At 44.2% G+C, this 21,312-nt stretch overlaps 1 protein-coding gene across 1 annotated transcript in view; it reads left to right on the top strand.

Annotated features, from left to right (window-relative positions):
* Nucleotides 1-21,312, top strand: part of PCCB (propionyl-CoA carboxylase subunit beta) — a 548,767-nt gene that overhangs the window by 186,016 nt on the left and 341,439 nt on the right. The window contains exon 8 of the mRNA XM_085634345.1: nt 15,518-15,638. Within this exon, the coding sequence (XP_085490471.1) occupies nt 15,518-15,638 (121 nt within the window). The remainder of the gene's footprint in view (nt 1-15,517; nt 15,639-21,312) is intronic.

Genomic DNA, 21,312 nt, shown 5'->3' on the forward strand with positions numbered 1-21,312 from the left:
TTTTTATCATTATCATGGCCGATGCAGGACAACAATAGGACAATAAAAGATGCCCCAATAACGCTGGTGATGAATGATCCTGCTGGAGAGCAATCATTTGTCCGTTAGTAGTTAAGTGCAGATGAACTGTATTTTATGTGGAAGCTCAGTGGGTTACAGTCATTGTGACGGAGATCCTCGTGTTACTTGCAGTTCAGAAGTTACAATCCTAACATAGGACAGTGACCAATGAACTGTCACCAAAGAGCTGCCTACAAACATGAATGGTATAGTTAGAACTTCGCTTTCTTTTTTTGTGATATAGTTAGAACTTCCCCAGTCTTTCATTATTCTAATGTTGCTAAAATGAGTATCTTTGGGCAGATATACATTTTTATCAGTAAAGCCAACCCCTAACCACTGGAGTACTCTTTAAATCCTGAGTTTGTGCTTCTCCAGACCAAACCCTCTTAAAATAACTGCCCACCAGTATGGATGACATGTGATTCATACACCTTGTAATCCTCATTGGCTTATGTGACATTCCCTGTAGACTGATTTACATACTTGAATGATTCGTTGTCTCTGTATAATGTGTGCGTGGTGTAAAGTACTGACACACACTACACTGATATGAGTAGCGCTAGACAACAAATTAAATGCCTATGAGAGAGGGGCTTCGGAGCGATGAGGGGCACTGTTGGAGGGTGGCAGTGAGGGAATCCGAGGAGGAGGTAGTGGGAGGGGCTATGAAGCGATGAGGGGCATGGTGGAGGGTGGCAGTGAGGGAATCCGAGGAGAAGGTAGTGGGAGTGGCTATGGAGCGATGAGGGGCACTGTTGGAGGGTGGCAGTGAGGGAATCCGAGGAGGAGGTCATGGGGGGGAGGGGGGAGAGGGGAGGTAGGGAGAGATGAGGGGCACTGCTGGAGGGTGGCAGTGAGGGATTCTGAGGAGAAGGTCATGAGGGGGAGGGGCTACAGAGAAATGAGGGGCACTGGTGGAGGGTGGCAGTGAGGGAATCCGAGGAGGAGGTCATGAGGGGAGGGGCTATGGGGAGATGAGGAGCACTTGTGGCGTATGGCAGTGATTATTGGTGCGGCGCCAAAAAAGACTTTCGCATCAGCGCTAAAGCCGGCCCTGTCATGGCCTTTCTGTTTTTGATTATTTAATTAGCAGTCGGGTCATAAGGGCTACTGTGGAACATACTTTAAAGTGTATGCTAATTATATTTACTGCTATATTCATTTTTAAGTTTGAAGGTGATTTTACTAATGTTTTTACCGGGAAAAATGAAAGTGGAGCCCGATGGTGCCTGATATGGGGCTGGGGCCCAAGGTCAGCTGTGAGATAAGGTGCACTGGAGAGGAGTAGTGGATAATCAAGCCTGCAAGGGAGTGCGTTACGGAGTCTGGGGTCAGGTGGAGGTAGTAATGAAGAGGGATCCTCCATGAAGGCTCGACCAGAGGGAGCCCAAGTAGTGTCACTTGCCTGATACTACCACCTCAGAAACCTCCTCTTCCCATCAAAGGAAAATTACATAGAAAAAACAGTTTTTGAGAGTGATAATATTTAGAAAGAGATTTGGAAAAGAGTGCGTTTTACTGGGCCTTGTAAGACTGAGAAGAGATAAAGGAGGGCCCTGAAGCAGGCCTGCCTAGACATATATGCCACAAATCGAGCCCGCAGTGGCCCACCCAAATGCACCCTTGGCCCACCCAAATAAAAATTCCTGGAGCCGGGCCTGCCCTAATTTAAAATGACACCTTTATTATCCAGCCTGTGTGGTCCACCGTGCACATCGATGAAGGCCTCTGCAGCGCGTCCAACCTCCTCCCTTTCCTCTCTGTGTCTAGGGGCCTGCAAAGTGACATTGAAAGGGGCCATCAGTTTAGCATAGCGCGAAAACGGCTGCTCTGAGCCCGTGATTCACACCTCATTCAGTGAGGACAGCTGCCTGCCTGCCCCCACTGTGACCAATACAATGGTCACATCAGGATACTTTGGTGTCTCCCCCCACCTTCCCCGCTCACACAGACTGACGGACGCCACCTGGGAAAGAAGAAAAGGGCTTCACTGAGGACTTTGTGACTGTGAATCTGCTCTCTAGCCAGCCAGAACTGAAACGCTGTCCCAGCCCCACTAGCCTCTCCTGGAAATTGTTCTCTGTGCCTGCCCAGAGGTCACCGGCCCCTCCTTTACAGCTCTGCTCTTTTCTCTGTACCGGGCCTGCAAGAGGAGCATGGACTGCCTCTGAAGTTGAACTCCACAAAGATCAAGTAAGTTGGGAAAATTAAATACCTGGTGCATTTTTTAAATGGGAAATGTCGACTGTCTTATCTGCTGTTTTTTAGGTTATTTTTTTTATGTGTAGCAGACATGACAACCCTCCCGATTCAGGCGGGGGACTACTGATTTGAAGGCTAGTCTCCCATTGAAGCATCTAGAAACCCGATGCCAGCACTAATTATGTTACCTTCTGCTCTAGGCTGCAAAATATCGAAAACACATTTTAATGGGATGTTTCAAAGATGGACTAGAATTTCTTTTCATGCCACGATAAGAATAAACGAATTTTAGAGTTGGGGGATTTTAGGTTAACAGGTGGCATTAATAGTCTCATATTACAGGCAAGCATGTGTCCCTGTGCTAAGAAGCTGTAACTCCTGAAGACTACACCCTAAACAAGTATGATGGCTTACGACTATTTAGAGAGCAGCACTGCAAACTGTGTGTAAAGGGGAAAACTCACGTAAGGATGAGAGAAGACCCAGGAAATCTGTCTAGAAACGTGGTTAATTGGCTGTGTCAGGTTTCCTAACATACACTTGGTAAAGAAAAATATATCTTTAACTGTACAGCTAAATACATCATTAACTAGTATGAATTAACGTGTGAAATCTGATATATTTTTAACTTCCGATATTTAACATGGCATGTTCACAAACTCTGCTTTTTAAACCATAAATGTGATAAACCTAGTCGTCCCTCTGGTGAAGCCGTGATCTACCATTAAACACACTATTGTGAAACATTACCTATGAGGCTAAAATTGCTAGAAACTACGCTACGTGCCAGCATTTTTTAAATAAACATTTGAGCTACTATGGTCAAGAAAGGGACTTATTCAGCCAGCGTTGAACCTGGTATCATGTTAGTCGCTACTTATTTGGTGTCCGTTGTCCTACCTGTTTTCATCATTATGTTTTCTGTTATAGCGCCCAACACAAACTTTCTGCTCTGTAATGAGGGCGGTCTGCACTTAAAGCACAGAACAGATCATCACACACCCTTTCTATTCATCACGTCTCAATGGGAAGGCAACATGTGATTATTTAAGGTTTAATATGAATTATTCACATTAAAATACATTTCCAAAGTCCGATATGTTTCCAATCACAGAATGTCCCCAATATGCTTAAAAGTGGAAGCACAAGCCATTTGTCTCCGAGCCATGGAGTTTCTGTCATCAGCACTTCTCCTATTTTCCACAGGACCAGTTCAAACATGAATAGCAAAATATCCTAGTTTGCAAATGTTTTCTGAATAATTATGATCCTGGCATATTTGACACATAACACATCTGCTACATAATCTGACAATTTTAACTTACAAATTGTTTGTAGCTCAAACGGATCAAAAGTTACAAAAAATGTGACTTGTGTTGCTGCGAAGTGGACAGCCCTTCGCAAATGTTGCACCCTAAGTGTGCCGGGTATGCGCAGACATGGGACCTGGGCTCACTGTCCCAAAAGCAGCTAAAGTCAGAAAGCCGGTAGCGAGAGCTCAAAAGATATATTATCAGTAGTCCGGTAAGGAGAGATTTGTAGTTTCTCGGATCTACTTTAAAGTGAAGGTTCAATAAAGAACTGCGACAGGTTTTCTTTTCCTGAGTCTTATGCCAATGGAACAGTAAAATGTATAAACTATTTAACTGTGTCGGTTTTGCACAATACCCTTTCTCACCATGGCTGGTGATGCTTGAGAGTAGTGTAGCGTAATGCTAGAGCTGAACTAGAGCGTACAAAGCGAGTAAGGGTGCCTTTTTTTTAGGAGGATTTGCAGTGTGGGTGTTGCTACTCCCAAGATAATTTTGAAAAAAAAACTATAGGGTCAAATACTGCATTTTATTTTCAACACCCCATTTTTACACAAATTCTCTCAAAAGCCATTACTGTGCCAAGACAACATCCCCAGGAGTTGACCACATTTTTTTTCAAGATGCACAATATGTTCCTCCCATAAGTAAATATTTACCTCCACTTTGCCAAGGCCTGTGTTTTGTCCTGCTTGCTCACATGTTATCTCACTCAGGCTCACTACCCCCATTATTCATTCTCATTCACTTTCCCTTTTACTCAAAATTGCTCACTTGCACTCACTCTTCAACATTCGGTATCACATTCTCACTCTCACTCAGTCTCACCACTTTTTCCTACTCTGATTACCTCATTCAAACTTACAGTTTCACTTACTCTACGTGACTCATTCTCACTCACTTTCTCTCACTTTCATCGACATACACTCTTTCACTCATGCTCAGTTACATTCAGGCACTCAATCATTCACACCCACATTTACTTACTCGCACTCATTCTTCTTTGCAGGACACTTGAATACATATGTTCTATACTATGTTTGAGCAGCTAGCTGGCTGACATGAATAAGAATTATTTATTTATTTATCTCACTTGTAAAGCGCACTGTCACCTAACAGGCATCCTGGCGCTGACAATCAAGAGTGCACAATTTGTGGATAAGAAGGAGCCCTTGTGGGTTTCCGTGAGTCAGATCAGATTCTCTTGAAGAGTTCCTTTGTCTCTGAGCCCTGCTTAACACATGTGTACAGGAGGAGCCCTATATTCATGTCCTCAATGTTTGAGACAAAAAATACTCATTGATTTCTGAACGAGAGTAAAAGCGTTAAGGTAACATGTCGTTCCTGCTTAAATTTTGCATGCTTTACATAATCCTGCATTCCCTATGAGTATTTGCTATTCCCAGAATGTTGTTACTTTTTTTCAGGCACTGCATAATTTGAAATGAGTCACATCCAGGTGCTTATAATGGGGCAGTATTGGGTTGTAGCTGAAGACAGTGCGAGTTTCAATCAGTGGGGCAGAAGGGTGGTCGGTGGGGATAGGATGTGGCATTATGGCCATAGCTACCAAATTCGGAACTGGGGAACCTGGTTCAGCCTTCATGCCTTGTCCATCAGACCACTCCTGAGGGAGCACCCATGATAGACTTTAGAAGGCCCCACTAGACCTTAGAACCCCTGGTCTCTTAGCACCAGCAGGTGAACCCTACCGGTGGCCAGTTGGGTAAACTTGAAGCCCTGTCCACCACAATTCATACCGAAGTTCACCACCAGTCTTGCGGGCAGGTCCACAAAGCAGCACACCCCAGAGCAGCAGTGGCTTTGTCACGCAGTAGTTTTCCTGCAATAATAAAAGTCTCCCACACAACTCCCACGGTTTTTGACGCATTCATAGATTTACAAGGATTTGTAATCCTGGGAATGCTGCAAAATCTTGCGCTGCCCCAGAGGAGGCATAACTAGGAGAAATATCTTTTTCTCCTTGTTTTTTCCTCTTTCAAACTGTGCTTTATTCTGCAGCCCACATAGAAAGATGAAAAAGCCTCTCAAGATTGTTTTTGTACAGGAAGGTGCCCCTTCCTGCACAAAAACAATCCTGCATGCAAAGGAGGCACCCTGGCACCATGGGGTAAGTGTGCCTGCGTTGAAGCTAGGCTGTCGAAATGTCGCCGTGCAGGGGGAAAAGACCGGAATGCACCATATTGGATAAATACGGCACATTCCCGCCCTTTCCCTGTCTGTGACGCAGGGCAGCGCAGCAAAGTAACTTGCTGTGCTGCCCTGCGCCACCATTCCCATAAATATGTCCCTAAGCTCACAAATAGTAAATTGACCACACTAATTATCTGTGTAAGAGCATATATTGATGAACACAATGAGCCACTGACCTTTTTCTTAGACCTTGTTGAGTTGCCAAGCACAGTAGCAGATCTAATCTTAGATACCCTACTGGCATGCTTAGAGAGACGCGGTTTTACTGATGAGTATTTAAAAAGTCATTTGGTTCAGCTCATAACAGATGGTGCTTCCAATATGATAGGTAGGAAATCCGGTGTGGCAACTCTTCTGAAACTGAAACATCCACAGTTGAGTGTATGGCACTGTCCTAACCACAAGCTGGAGCTTGCTGTGGGTGATGTTTGTAAAGAAGTCGCAGGCATTAATCAGCTCAAAGTTTTTTTTGATAAACTATATACCACCTACCATGCCTCTCCGAAAAATCAGAGAGAGCTTGGGGAATGTGCTCTGGAGGTAGAAGTAAGACTTCTGGCAATTGGAAAGGTGCTAGATGTACGTTGGGTGTCCTCAAGTGAAAGATCTGTGAGAGCTGTTTGGAATAACTACAAAGCACTTAGTAAACATTTCATGGAATCTTCCGAAGACTCAACGAGGAGTGACATTGAGCAGAGGAAATATGCTGGTTTAAACCGTTTATTAACCTCCCTGGTGTTTGTTGAAAATATGGGCATTTTATATGATGCTCTCACAAAATTGGGTGACCTATCCAGAAGGCTGCAGCGGCGTGATATGACCATATATGAGGCCATCGTTCAATACAGATGCAGATTTTAGTGTTTGAATCAATGGCTGATTCACCTGGGCCCTTTGTTTGCTACAAAAGCTTTAGATGTTGCTGAACGGATGCAGTTTGCTGCTGTAGGACTGCAACAGAACAAAGGCTGTGTTAGCATCAATAGGGCACAGCTCTTTAGGAGCTTAGCAAATAACCTGCGAAAAAGGATGACAATGTCTAATGCATCAAATGTTTCTAGATGCACAACCACAAACAATTATGAAATAGAATACAAAGAGTTAGTACATAGAATGAAACTCCTACAACCAGCTTATTGACCAGATACAGTAGACATCTTATAAGGTGAGGGAGAATTACAAAACCTTTGTAGCAGGTTGCATGTATTTGATACCAGGCAGTACATCCTTGGTTTCAGAGAGTACAAACAAAATAAAAGTTGCATCTCTGAAAGCCTGAAACCATTGGTGCACATTATAGACACCTTTTGCACCTCCACTGCTGAATGTGAACGGAGCTTTAGTGTAATGAATGATGTGCTCACACCACTGCGGAACAGAATATCAATCAATCGTCTGTCTTCTACAATGTTCATAAATATCGTGGGGCCACCTGTCATAGAATTTAAACCTGAATTTTATGTTCAGAAATGGTTAGAAAAAGGGAGGAGAAGTGCAGATGAAAGAAACTGCATGGCTCGGAGACAAATGGCTTCTGATTCTACTTATAAGCGTATTTGGAATATTCTGTCATTGGAAACATGTCCCACATTGTAAATGAATTAAATATAAACAACTTGTATATTAACCCCTCCCCTGCTCATGACGGAACCACTCCGTCATGAGCCACGGTCGCCGTGTGCTCATGACGGAGTGGTTCCGTCATGCCGCGGCCGTTGGCGGCCGCTCCGCCCACGCGGCGCTAATTCCCCACCTGTGCGGGCGATTAGCACAGTGGGCGGAGTCATGACGGAACCACTCCGTCATGAGCACAGCTCAACCGTGGCTCATGACGGAGTGGCTCAGTCATGAGCACAGCGCCACCGCGCTGCCCCCAAACCCCCCCCCAGCGCTGCGGCGGGAATTCCGCCGCAGCGAAGGGGTTAAACCTCAAATAAACATGTTTATTGATTCTTTGAATTAAATAACGTTATAAGCTGTAACTGGTCAGTGAAATGCCAAACGTTCAAAAATTGGTATGTTTTGCTATTTCTAGCCACACCTCCGACTCCGCCCACTAATCCAATCCTTGGGTTATTCCCGCCCCCTGAGTCTCCGCCCACAGTTCCCCTACTTTTTTTTCCCCACTTCGACCACTGAGTGAAACCCTATAGCTTCGGCAGAGTTTCGTGTTTTGCAGCCCCAGGGCAGTATCTGGACCCCGTCCGACAAGATGGCTCCTTCCGCACACCCGAAGGCCGCCAGCGTTTCTTAAAGGCTCCACTCCTTCTGCATTCACTCGCCAGGCCTCGCCTTGTCGCCGTGGGCAGCGTGATCGGCTCTACCGACCTCTCCGCACAGTATCCAGGTGCACCGTGGCTCTGGATATATAGAGGCAGGTAAGTGGTATTATTGTAATGTCCGCCAAACAAAGGATAATGAAGGATTTTGTATGCGGCAGAAGGAGCTTGCTCAAGGAGCGGCCATCTTCAGCCTCCGCCCGACCCTGATAGACACTAGCACAAGTACAAATGTAAATTGCATGATGTTTATATATGTCACGCCACTCTGTTATTTATTAAGTCTGCAATTAAGAGACGAAATCCATCACCCATTTAGAAAGACTATCCTATGAGACAGAATAAAGGTTTCAGAAAGCATTTCATGATTAACTCAGGACAGTATAATTTTTACAACTATCCTCTTTTTATAATGTGTTCTTTCTTATTCCAACTGGCCGTGATTGCTTGCAAATTAGATGACTTGCCTTATAAGATTGTATATATTCTCTAAATTATGATGTGGATTTAATTTCTACTGCCTGCGACTGTTTGCACATAAGAAATTGAACTGAAACATTCTATGTATTTTTTAAATGAGATGTTAATTTTGAATATTGATTGATGAGGTTACTTAACAAATGTACTATATTCTGTGATTTTTTTTCTTTTTTTGATTTTTGTTAAATCTGAATAAAGATGTATTTAATTTGATTGATTCGTGTTAATTGTATTTTTAAAATTTGTTTGCTATCCCTAAATAGGCAGTGACACACAAGTCTCCTTGTGGGATCTTTAACATGTTTTTCGAACAAGGTAGACCTGTTATTGTTTCTGGCTCTTTTTCTTGCCCTGTAGGTTGTTTTGGATGGATATGCCACATCCTGTATTTTAAGTGTTGATTCATGAATTGTTTCGTCAAATCTCTTCAGAGATAAACAATTGCTATGTAATCTCAGGCACCTCCCCTTTGGTAGGTTTTCTTTCAAAGAACTTGGATGGTGGCTGTTAAAGTGCATTAGGGAATTTCTATCTGTGGATTTTCTGTGTATCTCTGTGGTAACATGGCCATTTTTTAACATGATCAATAGATCAAGAAACTCTGACCTGGAATTTCTTAAAGTGCTAACGAACTACAAACTGGGATTGAGTGCGTTTATCATTTCACTGAACTCTGCCATTCCATTCGCACTGCCCATCCATATGACCAAAACATTGCTGGTACTGTGTGTTGTCGTGGATTTGTGTATGTAAAGATTTTCCAAGCTCGTTGCGCATGTACTGCCCATTGAAGTACCCTCTTTATAAAGCTATAGCTTTTCCTCAAACCTAAAAAAAAAAGTCTTCATTAAAATAGTTGCACATTGCATTACAAAAGAAATTGAGGTCATATAAGCACAGTTTATTTCTTGTAGTAGTTCCTCTAGTGGTCTATATGGTCCTTTTATTAAGGGATGTTAGTGTATAAAGACTCCGCATCCATCGTCAACAAGATGTATGTTGTAGAGTTAATTCAAACCTTCCAGCAGGTGTAATACTCCTTTTGTGTTTAAGATGGCATTTGAGAGACTAGAAATCTCAAGAACAAAAACACAATTGTTTGAGGTGTTCCAGAAGTGACCCAATGCTTGACACTGGTACAGCCTATAGGTGGTTGTCTGGCAATATGTATTTTGGGCAAAGTGTTGAAACAAGGAATCCTTGGTTATCTGTTTTCAAGAATTCCGGAGCCAGTTGCCAGTGTGTGGTGGAAGGCTACTACTCCTGGCAGTGCGCCGCGAGCCAGCCTGATGTTTTCCCACACCCGGAGGTGCAGAAAAGGACCCGGGGATACCCGCAGCACGGGAGCCAGTTGCCAGTGTGTCGGGGAGGACTACTTCTCCCAGCAGTCCTGCAGCAGTGCGCAGCCAGCCAGCCTGACGTTTTCCTGCACCCTGAGGTGCAGAAAAAGAGCCAGGGATTCCCGCAGCGCGGGACACGCGTGGGCGTGCTCGGGTCACGCTTGGACAAAGCCCGGGCCCGCCCTTTGATTCCCGCAACGCGGAAGCCAGTTGCCAGTGTGTGGGGGAGGACTACTACTCCCAGCAGTCCTGTGACAGTGCGCCGCCAGCCAGCCTGACGTTTTCCTGCGCATTGAGGTGCAGAAAAGGAGCCAGGGATTCCCACAGCGCGAGACACGCGTGGGCGTGCCCGGGTCACGCTTGGTCAAAGCCTGGGCCCGCCCTTCGATTCCCGCAGCGCGGAAGCCAGTTGCCCGTGTGTGGGGGAGAACTACTACTCCCAGCAGTCCTGTGGCAGTGCCCCGCCAGCCAGCATGACGTTTTCCCACGCCCGGAGGTGCAGAAAAGGACCCGGGGATATCCGCAGTGCGGGACGCGGGCTTGCCCGGGCCACGCTTAGACAAAGCCCGGGCCAAGGGCTGGCCCGTCTGCGCCTGTCAGCGGCCAGAAGAGGCCGGGACAGGCTATACCTCCTGAGTTTTCTTGTTGAGAACACTGGAAATCTACATCTTTAACTAAAAATAGATGAGCGTTGAGCTGACTAATTCGCAATGTCTAAGTTGAGACCCGAAGGTGGCCTGAGGGGAGGTTTTACACCTGTGACTTTGGACTCTGTGCTCGAGAGAGTGATGGGAATAGTCTCTAATGAAATTGACCTCACAGAGCGGCGTCTGTCCCTTGACTATGGGGTGCCTTCTCACCTGCTGTCCACTGAAAATGCTATGGAGGGGTGTGCTGCCTCCAATACTAGATTGGCTGCCGCGAACAAGGATGTCTTAACACTGCTAGGTTCCCTACATACTCCACACATTTCACCCCGTAATGATGGGAGCACTGTTATGCCAGAGTCTTGTTACTCACAAAAACAACAATTGATGGACAGAATGCAGAACAATGTCATACATTCACCCCAGTACAGAGATCTGGGCCTAAATCCATCGTTTTTTTGCTCACCATGCCGTTCCAGTTTGAACCCAGCCATATGCAAATCAAAAACGATGGATTTAGGCCCAGATCTCTGTACTGGGGTGAATGTATGACATTTTTCTGCATTCTGTCCATCAACTGTTGATTTGCATTTGTCACCCCGAGTGGGAAGGGTATGCCCAGACGTGGGTCCCGTGCTCTCCATGCCACTGGAATCAAGCTATCCTGGCTGACGAGGGCTGAAACCCCGAAACCGGTCCTAGGATGCTTGTTTCCAGTCCAGGGAGGACCTGGCTTGGCAGTTCGGGCTGGACTGTACCCATGAGGCACAGGGTCAAGACTGATTTGCATATGGCTGGGTTCAAACTGGAACGGCATGGTGAGCAAAAAAAACGATGGATTTAGGCCCAGATCTCTGTACTGGGGTGAATGTATGACATTATTCTGCATTCTGTCCATCAACTGTTGATTTGCAAGAGTCTTGTTACTCATCACACTTCACCTAGGCAAGAAAATACACGCAGGACCACGCCATTATTAGCAACAACTGTGCAAAGTGTGGTAGTTAAAAGGAAAAGGGCAGCTAATAAACAGACAGGAAACTAGGTCACAACCGCCAAGAACAGCAACCATTTACTAACGTGGGTCCAACCTGTTCAACAGGAGAAAATCACAAACACTATACAACCCCCATCGCAACTTGCCCCGCTACAGCCAGACTTCTCATCTGGCAATAAAACAGTAATTAATAACAATGCCGTTGTAGCTCTCCCCAAGAGGGCCCTTCCTTATGTGACATCTTATGTGACAAAATCAGCAATATTTTGGATATTAAATTAAAACCACTGCTGGAGAGACTGACAGTTCTTGAGACGAGACTTGGTCCCACAATCTGTTCTGACAAACCACATAATGCTGATAAAAGCACAGAGTACCACCCTGGTGACGCGCCTCATGGTTTATCTCAATCTAGAGGCACAGCAGAACACACATGGTCCAATATAGCTCAGTCTGTCACTACCCCGTGTAACCATCAGGGATCCATTCGACTGCTTCGACCTCATAGTCAAATCCCAAAAGGAGGACGAAGGCCACTAATTACCAGTCATCAAGAGAAAGACACTATCAATAACTTCAACTGTACTTCCTGTAGGAATAACGGTGCTCACCCCACAAATACGCCAATACTGCAAGCACCCAAGTATGCTACAGACCTTCTGGATCTGTTGCCAGCACAAACCAAAAAGACCTAAAAATACAAAAGTACTGATTGGTTAATTAAAAACAGAGGCCTTAGGTCCCTTGATATTAATAACTTATTAATGGTTCGGAGGGTGGGTTGGGTAGGGCGATCTGAAAAAAGTATTGTGGGGGACTGCATTGTGATTAATCTGCGCAGACCAACTCTTGCTCATAATTTGTTATCCTATCAGGAAGACAACTGGGCCCACACTACCAACATTTGCCGCCTTCCAGTTGGCTTTTTCTATAAGCCTACGATGGTAACGCCGACTCTCCCACCTCTTATACCATTAGTAAATAGATTTGTCCATACTAGAGGGCCTGAATGGGTTAGACTGACTGGAATCTTCCACAGATCTAGCTACTTTACCTTTCCCTGTGCCTGCTCTAGATCCCCCTCTTTCGATTATGCCAGGGCCTTGTATAACTGAAAGTCTTGAAAAAAACACTTTGAAAATTCTGAGTTGGAATATAGCAGGATTGCACTGAATGGATTTTATTCATCCCCCAGTATGACATCCTAATGTTCCAAGAAACTTGATCTATGAAAGAATCACATATTAATGGCTTTGTTGGCTTTCACAACTTAGCGACCCCATCAAGCTCTTGCCGTGGTATCGGGGGCCTGGTGACTTGTCAATATCAAAGCAGGAGGAAGTGCCAAGATCGTTAAAACAGATAATGTCAACATCCTAACAATAAGATATAAAAGAGGAGGCACACTATATCTAATCAACTGTTTCAATAATGAATTTACTAATGTGCCAAACATTAACCTATCGTCATTATCCGATCACATGTCTTCAGTATAATATTTTAGACAGTGGGCAACCAGCGGGTATATGTATAGGAGGCGATTTTAACACAAGACTTCATTCGGCTTTCACATATAACTTGCACATAAGAAACCCGCACTCCAATATTACAAAAGATACTGCCACTGATAGAAATCTTGATGGTAGGGGACGCAAGCAGATTTCCCTGCTGACCGCCCACGATCTTGTTAGCTAGTCAGTCTTCCTGTTCAGCCAAGGATTTATTGATCTCCAGGCATTTCTTGTAAATTGTTAGTTGATCAAAGTTTTTAGGTTTGTCTTCGTTTGGATCTGAATCTGTTCCTCTCTGAGATGCACTTTGCTAAGTTGACAAAATGAACCAATTCTGTGTGCAATACTAAGAATTTAGAGAGCAGTCTTTATGGAATACTTTATCATTGAGAAATTGACAAGCTTATATTTGGAGGAGAAGTTATTGCATTTCCTAAAGCTATCACTACTGTTGTTTATGGCATTTGCCATTAAGACTCATGCAACTTGTTTCACTTTGAGGTAAACGGATCAGATGTCAGCTTGTCTATCCCTTCTGTCTCTGACTTAAGATTGTGAAATGTTTTAAACTTTTCCCCCTAGGCCGCTTTTGATATCTCGGTTCTCTGTTTGGGATTAAAAGCAAAGCCCTTAGTCTACCTAGATATTTTCTATATGGAAGGATCAAGTCAGTTAGATGTGGATATTTTATTTTTTAACCCTTTTCTTTATCATGTGGGGTGCCACAGAGTTTGTCCCTCAGTCCTACCTTGTTCAATTTGTATTTTTCATCCTTGACCAAGCTTATTCAATCTTTTAGCTTTAGTGTACTATCCTACACGGATGATACTTCGATCATCAGTTGACAGATGATATCCACCTCTTTGCTCAGAATTTTAGGAACTGCATGTTGGAAATCAGTAATTGGATGAAGGAAAATTATTTAAAACGAAAAGCTAATAACACTGAGGTCCTTATTTTTGGCCGTCAGCACTCTATTTGGTCCAACAGTTGGTGGCTATCTGTTCTGGGTTCTCCTCGTGTCCTAGTCAAGTCTGCCAAAAACATGGGGAATGTTTTTTGATGAAGAGGTTGCTTTTGATACCCAAGTGAATCGCACTGTCATTTCTTGCTTTAACATAATTCGATCTCTGAAGAAAAACTTTCCTTTTATTCCGGAGACGGCTCAGAAAACAGTCATCCTAGCACTGATCTCCTCAAGGTTGGATTTTTGTAATGCATTATAACATTACATGAGTTAAGGTTCATCAACCAAACTTCAAATGGTACAAAATGCAGCCGTTCAGCTTATTCTTGGCATTCCTTTTCATCAGTCAGTCCCTGAGGAGCTTAAAACAATTGCACTGCTCCCAGTGAGGAAGAGCATTGTGTTTAAGGATCTGTGCTTTTCACAATCAGGGCCTTAATATTTTAGTTCTAAGTTTCAGTGTTATCTACCTAAGAAGACCATGCGCTTGGCACAGAGCAATTTGTATTGTTATAGTATTCACGTTCCTTAGTACAAGATGGGGAGGCAGATCTTGTGTCAATGCTACAGCCAAACTTTGGCACTGACTTCCTCGGCATATTTCAGAGTTGGGCAAGCCTCTTATTTGTAGGAAAAATCTTAAAACATGGCTCCTTCCCTGTTAAATTGGGTTTAGTCACTCTGGTCTTCTGTTTTGCATGTCTCTTAAATTGGGGTTTCTTTTGGGCCTTTGCTCCTTGGAGTCTTAAAGTATTTGTGCACTGTATACATTTATTTCATTTCAGGAATCTACTTGACTGGGTCAGTGTGGAAAATGAAAGCAAGTGAAATGTATTAATTAACAAATATGCTATATCTTTTTTGAAAAATGACATCTTGGAAAAATTGGCTATCCTTAAGTGTTGTAATAGCTATGATTTAGTTATCCAATTATTAGCGGGAAAATGCAGAAATATGCATTATTTTGGCGCTATGTTTTCAAAGCTTTAATAGGAAGGGTAAAACCCCCATTGGCTATTGAAGGCATTCTTTTTACATCATTAAGTTACTAAAATATTTCATAAAGGCCCAAATAAAGTCCCATTCAGAACCTTTTGCTATTAACTAATGTGTCAAAAATGTTCTGTAAACCTCATAATTTAGCACCATTTTCAGTTGTTTAGCAATCCCCCGCCTCTCGAGAAAGTCACACTCCGCTGTTGCACTTAGTGCAATTTGAGTAATTTGTTTACAGTCCACTCCTTTAGGAGTAACATCACTCCCTTAACTCCAATGTTGCAAGACTAAATTACTGCTGAACATCTAAAGTTTGGAGGGCCTGGTTCTTCTAAGTATCATGCAGTACATTACAAGTATCATGCTGGAAATGGTGCCCCAGCAGTCCTTGAAGAGCAAGAGTAGAATGAATATGTTGATGCCAGTGATGACTGTTGTGTCATCTGACTAATTTCTTTTATTGAAGGTTTTCGCATAATGGTTCTGTCCCTCTATTTTGTACACTGTGTAGGCGTGGCTCATCGAGCTTTCGAGAACGACATTGATGCTTTGCTAAACCTCCGGGAGTTCTTCAACTACCTGCCGCTGAGTAACAAGGATCCATCCCCCCTCCGGGAATGCCATGATCCCAGGTACGTTTAAAGGACTAGAGAGCAGAATACACCCTGTAATACTGCACAGAGACCGGGCCAATTCAGATGTTTTTGCAAAAATTCTGAAAATAAAATATCCACAATAAGGCAGAGAATTTGACCATTTTGGAAACATTTTTGATAGTCCATTGGTTGCTCATAGATGGAGTTACCCAATGAGGGATTTGTCAAAGATTTTTACACTAGCTGTTCAATAGTGCCAAGAGGCCTTTTTAGGGTGTTCTGCTTTAGAAACCAACATATAGATAGATATATATGTGTAGATAATGTTGAAAATATTTCTGGAAAGGTATTTCAAATGTACAATTTACCATACTTTTAAATCCTTATTTGTATGTAAATTTACTGAATATCTCATGTATTGTCTATTTTAACTATTGTTGTTTACTTCAAATGCTTGTTTTTCCTTAATAAGAGGTTAAACTTCGAACTCCAAGTGTGGCTTTAGATCTAACCCAAAACACAATATTAGGCAGAAAGCCCAGAACATGTCAGCGTGATATGAAAAATGAGCATTAAAAACAGGGAGTTTTGCTGCTTTTACCATTAAAAAAAACAAAAAAAATGCAACATTTATCTTGTAGTTTCCCTTATTTCTCTTTGTTAATTTATCAAATATTAAGGCAAATAACCTAACTGCTTTATACTTAACCCAGTATATTGCACAGCTTTATTTTCACTTGTTTCTCTCCTCTGGTCATTGACCACGTCTCTGGTAGCCAGTGCTTAGTTCTTAGGTCACTATCCATGCTGCCATTCTTGAGCTCTCCCCGTTCATGTCAAACTATGATTGGTAATCAGTCTTGATATGACTTCTGTGGTAGCTATCCCTCTGATCATTACTCCCCTCGTATTTTTCCTCTTCATTTCATATTGTGCACTGCTATTTATTTACATTGAGTTGGAGAAGTCTGATACCACCATTTAAAGATCTTCAGAGTTGGAGGGAGAGGATCATTCTACACACCTGCAGAAAAAAGTTTGTGATGTAGAAGATGTGTGCGTAGAACCTGACACAGTCAGTGCTGTAGTTTTCCTGCTACACAGGTCATGTGTTTCCCTGGAGATATGTATTTAATTGAGCTTAGGGTGCAGACGCACAGCAAACATCACTAGCTGCAGATTGGTTTGCAAGTAATACAGCTGTTCTATTTGATTTTAAGCCCTTGCACTGAACTTAGTACTTTGTATTCAATTTCTAATATTTTCATCTTGATTAGTAACATTGCATTCAGTGGTGCTGGAACAATTTTCAGAGTGGGGTTGCTGCCAACAATGTTACGTCACTGAAGTCATAAGGATTGTGAAAAATTCAAGCTTGACACAGAGGACAAGTGTACCAAATGCATTCAATAATGAAGTGGTAAGGGTGTAGTATGTAGACTCTGGTGCATTATGGAGCACATCATCACAAATATATTACTAAAGCATGGTCTGTTAGTTATAGACCGAACAATTTCCATCGCATTAAATTTGCACAGACGTACATCCTCCAGACTTTACTTTCACACTCCCTGCACCCCAGCAAGATTATGACAGTGTTCACTTTGCAAAATCTTCACTTCGGTCAGAAAAAGTAAACCTCAATCTCCTTGTTAAATTAATAAGTAGCAATTTGTTATAAGACATAACCTGACATTAGACCTCTGTCTTTACAAATGTGACCTGATAAAAACAACATTTGAAGGCATGTTTATTGCTCATTCTCCTTCTGAACTTGTACTTCCAGAGCCTGTTTGTATTGTTGATATGGGGCCAATAGGAAGGGTCTTGGTAGCCGGGCAGCTGTTTATCTCACCCGCTCTCCCTCTGGTCTGCAAACAACCACAATCTGGGATAGTTTTTCTGCTGACATGGGTTATGTTTTGTTTATGTAAATGGCATGAATGCATGCATTGGATGCTCCAAAGACAAGGCCATCTGTGTCCATCCATGTCCAAAATCAACCAGCAGCCAGCCACACTTCACAAACCCTGTGTCACTCTGCCCCATAATGGTTCATAGAAAATATTTGTGGGTAGAGCTGATAGCTTTCGTACCAAGAATTCAACATACCCGATAAGGTAAGGGAGATTCTTAAGCGTGGGTAAATCACTAACATCTTTCTTCCATGCTCCCAAAATCAGCATCAAAATTGGAGCCATCTCAGTTAAAGCTGGAATTAACAATGTAGGGTCCCCGGTAACGGAAAAAAAAAGGCCTGCATTAATTAGTGCTGTGGTTACGAATGAAAACTTAAGTCCCGTTTCTCACAAACATTTGTTTAAAGGATGATTGTAAGTCAATAGTGGAAGATCTGAGCCACCTGACCCCTTTAGGAATATGTACAGTCATATCTTAGAGACCATCCTCAAGCAGACTTCTGCTTAAGATCAAGCCTGGTATCAGTGGTGATGACCTTTTGAGTGATACTGGACAAGGGTAACAATGAGGCTGTTTTATTACCATCACCATTAGCTGCCTTTGATACTTTTGATCACTTTGTCCTGACTCAGAAGCTAGAGGAAGGAAGGTTAGGGGATGTTCTACAGCATGGATTGCCTCCTCCTTAACTGATCATAGCCAAGAAATCCAAATATGTCTTTCAATTCAGACCCTAAAGACTTCCAGAGTGGGGCCCCACAGAGCTCCTCTGTCCCCTATCTTAGTTCGTCTCTACCCAAGATCGCTCGCCACATTACTGCGTCAGTTCCAGGATTTGACCTACATGTTTGTGGAGGACACTCACTTGGTGATGAGCCTGGGAGAAAATGTCAATGCTGATAAATGGCGACTGTCTGGACTGCTAAATTCTGTTAAGAGCTGGAAGGGTAGTTATTTATAAAAGTTAAATCAGGCTAAATTGGAAATCATCCCAGCTTACTCCAAAATCAGTCTCTGGGTTTCCTCCCTCTGGCCATCCTCAATAGGTAGCTGTCCTGCTCCTGTGAGAATGAATCTGATGGATGCTAACCTAGCATTTTTTGCACAAATTAGAGTGGGTACGAAACCTGCTTCTTCAACCTCCACACTCTCAAACACATATTTTCCTTTCTACATTTTCCTCAAAACGTCACTGTAGGAAAGTACTCCTTTTTGCATGGTTACCCCCCACTTTCTGCCTGGCATCTGCTGGAACCTGACTTGATGTGACCTGAGTACCTGCCAGTCAGGTTCCCAGAGCCTGTGCTCTTTCCCAAGACTGTACCTTAGTACCCACAATTGGCACATCTCTGGCCACAGGTAAGCCCCTTGTAAAAGGTATCATGGATACCAAGGGCACTGTTACCAGGGAAGGCCTTTAAGGGCTGCAGCACCTATTGTGCCACCCTTAGAGGCCCTGTACCTTAACACCCACACACTGCAGGCTGCGTGTTTTGGTGCAGAGAAAAGTGAAGAGTCCACATGGCTGTGTGCAATGCCTGCAACCTACTGCCTGAGGCCTCGGTTAGTCACCCCTCTAGCAGGGTGCACTAGCCCTAAGGTGAGGATACAGTGGCAGAAGCCCTGTACCCCCACAGTGTCTAAGCTCATTCTTAGACATTGTAAGTGTAGTAAAGCCATAAAGAGTTTCTGGTCTGGGAGTTGGTCATTGGAAACTCTTCAGCTGCGTGATGGCTTTACTAAAAACTGAGAGGTTTGATAGCAAACTTCTCTGTACATTAAACCCACACTGATGCCAGTGCTGGATTTAATGTAAAATGCGCTCAGAGAGCATCTTAGAGATGCCCCCTGAAAATCGACCAACCCTGGTGTGGTTTCTAAACGGCTTCCCGCCATTTGCCACCATCAGACAGGTTTCTTAACCCCTGGGTAGAGAGCCTTCGCTCTCTGGGTCCAGACACAAAGCCCATCCTGGGCAAAGGTGTCATGCCTTCTCCTCCAGGATGGACTGGGACCACGAAAGGGGAAGCTTCAAAAACCTGCCGCCTTGGAAAGCTGTCCCTGCAACTGGCTCGCACCGGTTCTGGCCACCATTTTGGGCAGGAGAATCAGCAGTGAAACCAAGCTTGGAAGAGAGGTGTGCCCACCTTTGCCAACTCCACCCCTCCGGAGTGGGAGGCAAGGTGAAGCACACATCTCACTCCCCTCCATCATGAAGATGGGGGGACTCAGTCAATTAGGGAGAGGCTCATACACCCTCCCAGTGGAGGGTGGCATACCCACCCCAAGGAAGGGACCCATTGGTCCCGACCTGCACACCTCTTTAACACCCCTAAATTTAGTATTCAGGGGCACCATGAACCTTCCCTCCTCAGATTCAAGGAAGAAAGAAGGACCGAAAAGCCGTGCAGACCCAGGAAGAAGACGACACCAACTGCTTTGGCCACAGCCCTACTGGCCTGTCCCGTCTACGACTTGCCTACAGCAAGAACCCCGGCGAGCCCAGCAGCCAGCAACCCCCAGAGCCCGGAGGACCTGCCCTGCAACCATCTTACAGACTCCCGTGATCACCGGATTTGCTCAAGCCAAGACTCTCCCACAGAATCTGGATTCCGGTGACTCCGCGATTCTGCACCCAACGCCCACTGACCGAGTTCGAGTGGCCCAACACCACAAGGAGGTCTCCCCAGCGATCCTGACCTGCGATCTGGTGGTCCCCGTCCTCCGCCAAGCTGGGTCTCCGCGACCAGAGCTAGTAAGAAAACCGGACACCAGAAGACACCCCTGCACCCGCTGCCCCACGGCCTTGGATGGACCAACCGACGGTGTCCAGGCATCCCCCCAAGAACCCAACCTACCTCCCCAGCCTTCAGGAAGTCTCCCTGCTCGAGCCTGCACCTACTTGGCAGAACTGAAGGTCTCTATTGAGAAGCACAGTGTCCCCAGCATATGTTTTGCACCCTGCACTTGGCCGCCCCAGTGCTGCTGGTGGAGCAGCTCCTGTTTTGGTTGTTGGCCCCTGCAGTGCTGACCTTAGCTCTAGAAGCTTTGCTTGCTGGATTCTAGAGGGCATTTACCATAGACAACTGTATCCATTGCTGTTCCTCTTTTATGCATGGTTAGACTCTGTAAAGCAATTGCTCAGCAAGCAAACACTGAAATCTGTCCGACAATATTAATTGCAGATTATAAAGAACTGAATGTGACTTACAGGAAATGTGCCTTAGCCGTAATCGCCTTGATTACTCCTCTGCTTCTCCTCAATAGCTTATAAAACGCTTCTACTTGGGTTATGGATTCGCAAAAACTTGTCCACTTATAATTCTTACCTTGCGGGGTGGAGGATGACAGAAGTTCCAGCATGCTGTGCACCTGATTCTCCCTTATGCTTTGGGAGATTAGCTCCGTTGTCATCTGCTCTGCATGCCTGTGAAACATGTTCCATATTCCTGAATCAGCAGCATGGGAGACAAAGTGGTAACACACTCCTAGAAAGGTGTGAGTTGAAGAAGTGAAAGTACGCTGCAACCGTTAATCATTAATTGTTAACTACTAATAGAACAACTCGGGGACTGCAGCTGCTGTAGACGAGGAGGAGCGAGATTCAGCCGGGGACAGCAGAGATGCAAGTGTCGCATTCAGAATGGCCGAATTTACTAAATAAACTTCCAGGCAGCTCTTAACAGTTTGCTCCACCCACACGTCTGGTTGCAAATATTTTCTCAGTACCGCTGCTGTGCTCGTGCACCTGCCGTTGACATCCAGTGATACTAGTTTCGAGAGGGGAACA

The sequence above is a fragment of the Triturus cristatus genome, chromosome 11, assembly GCF_964204655.1.
Source record: "Triturus cristatus chromosome 11, aTriCri1.1, whole genome shotgun sequence".
Taxonomy (NCBI): Eukaryota; Metazoa; Chordata; class Amphibia; order Caudata; family Salamandridae; genus Triturus; species Triturus cristatus.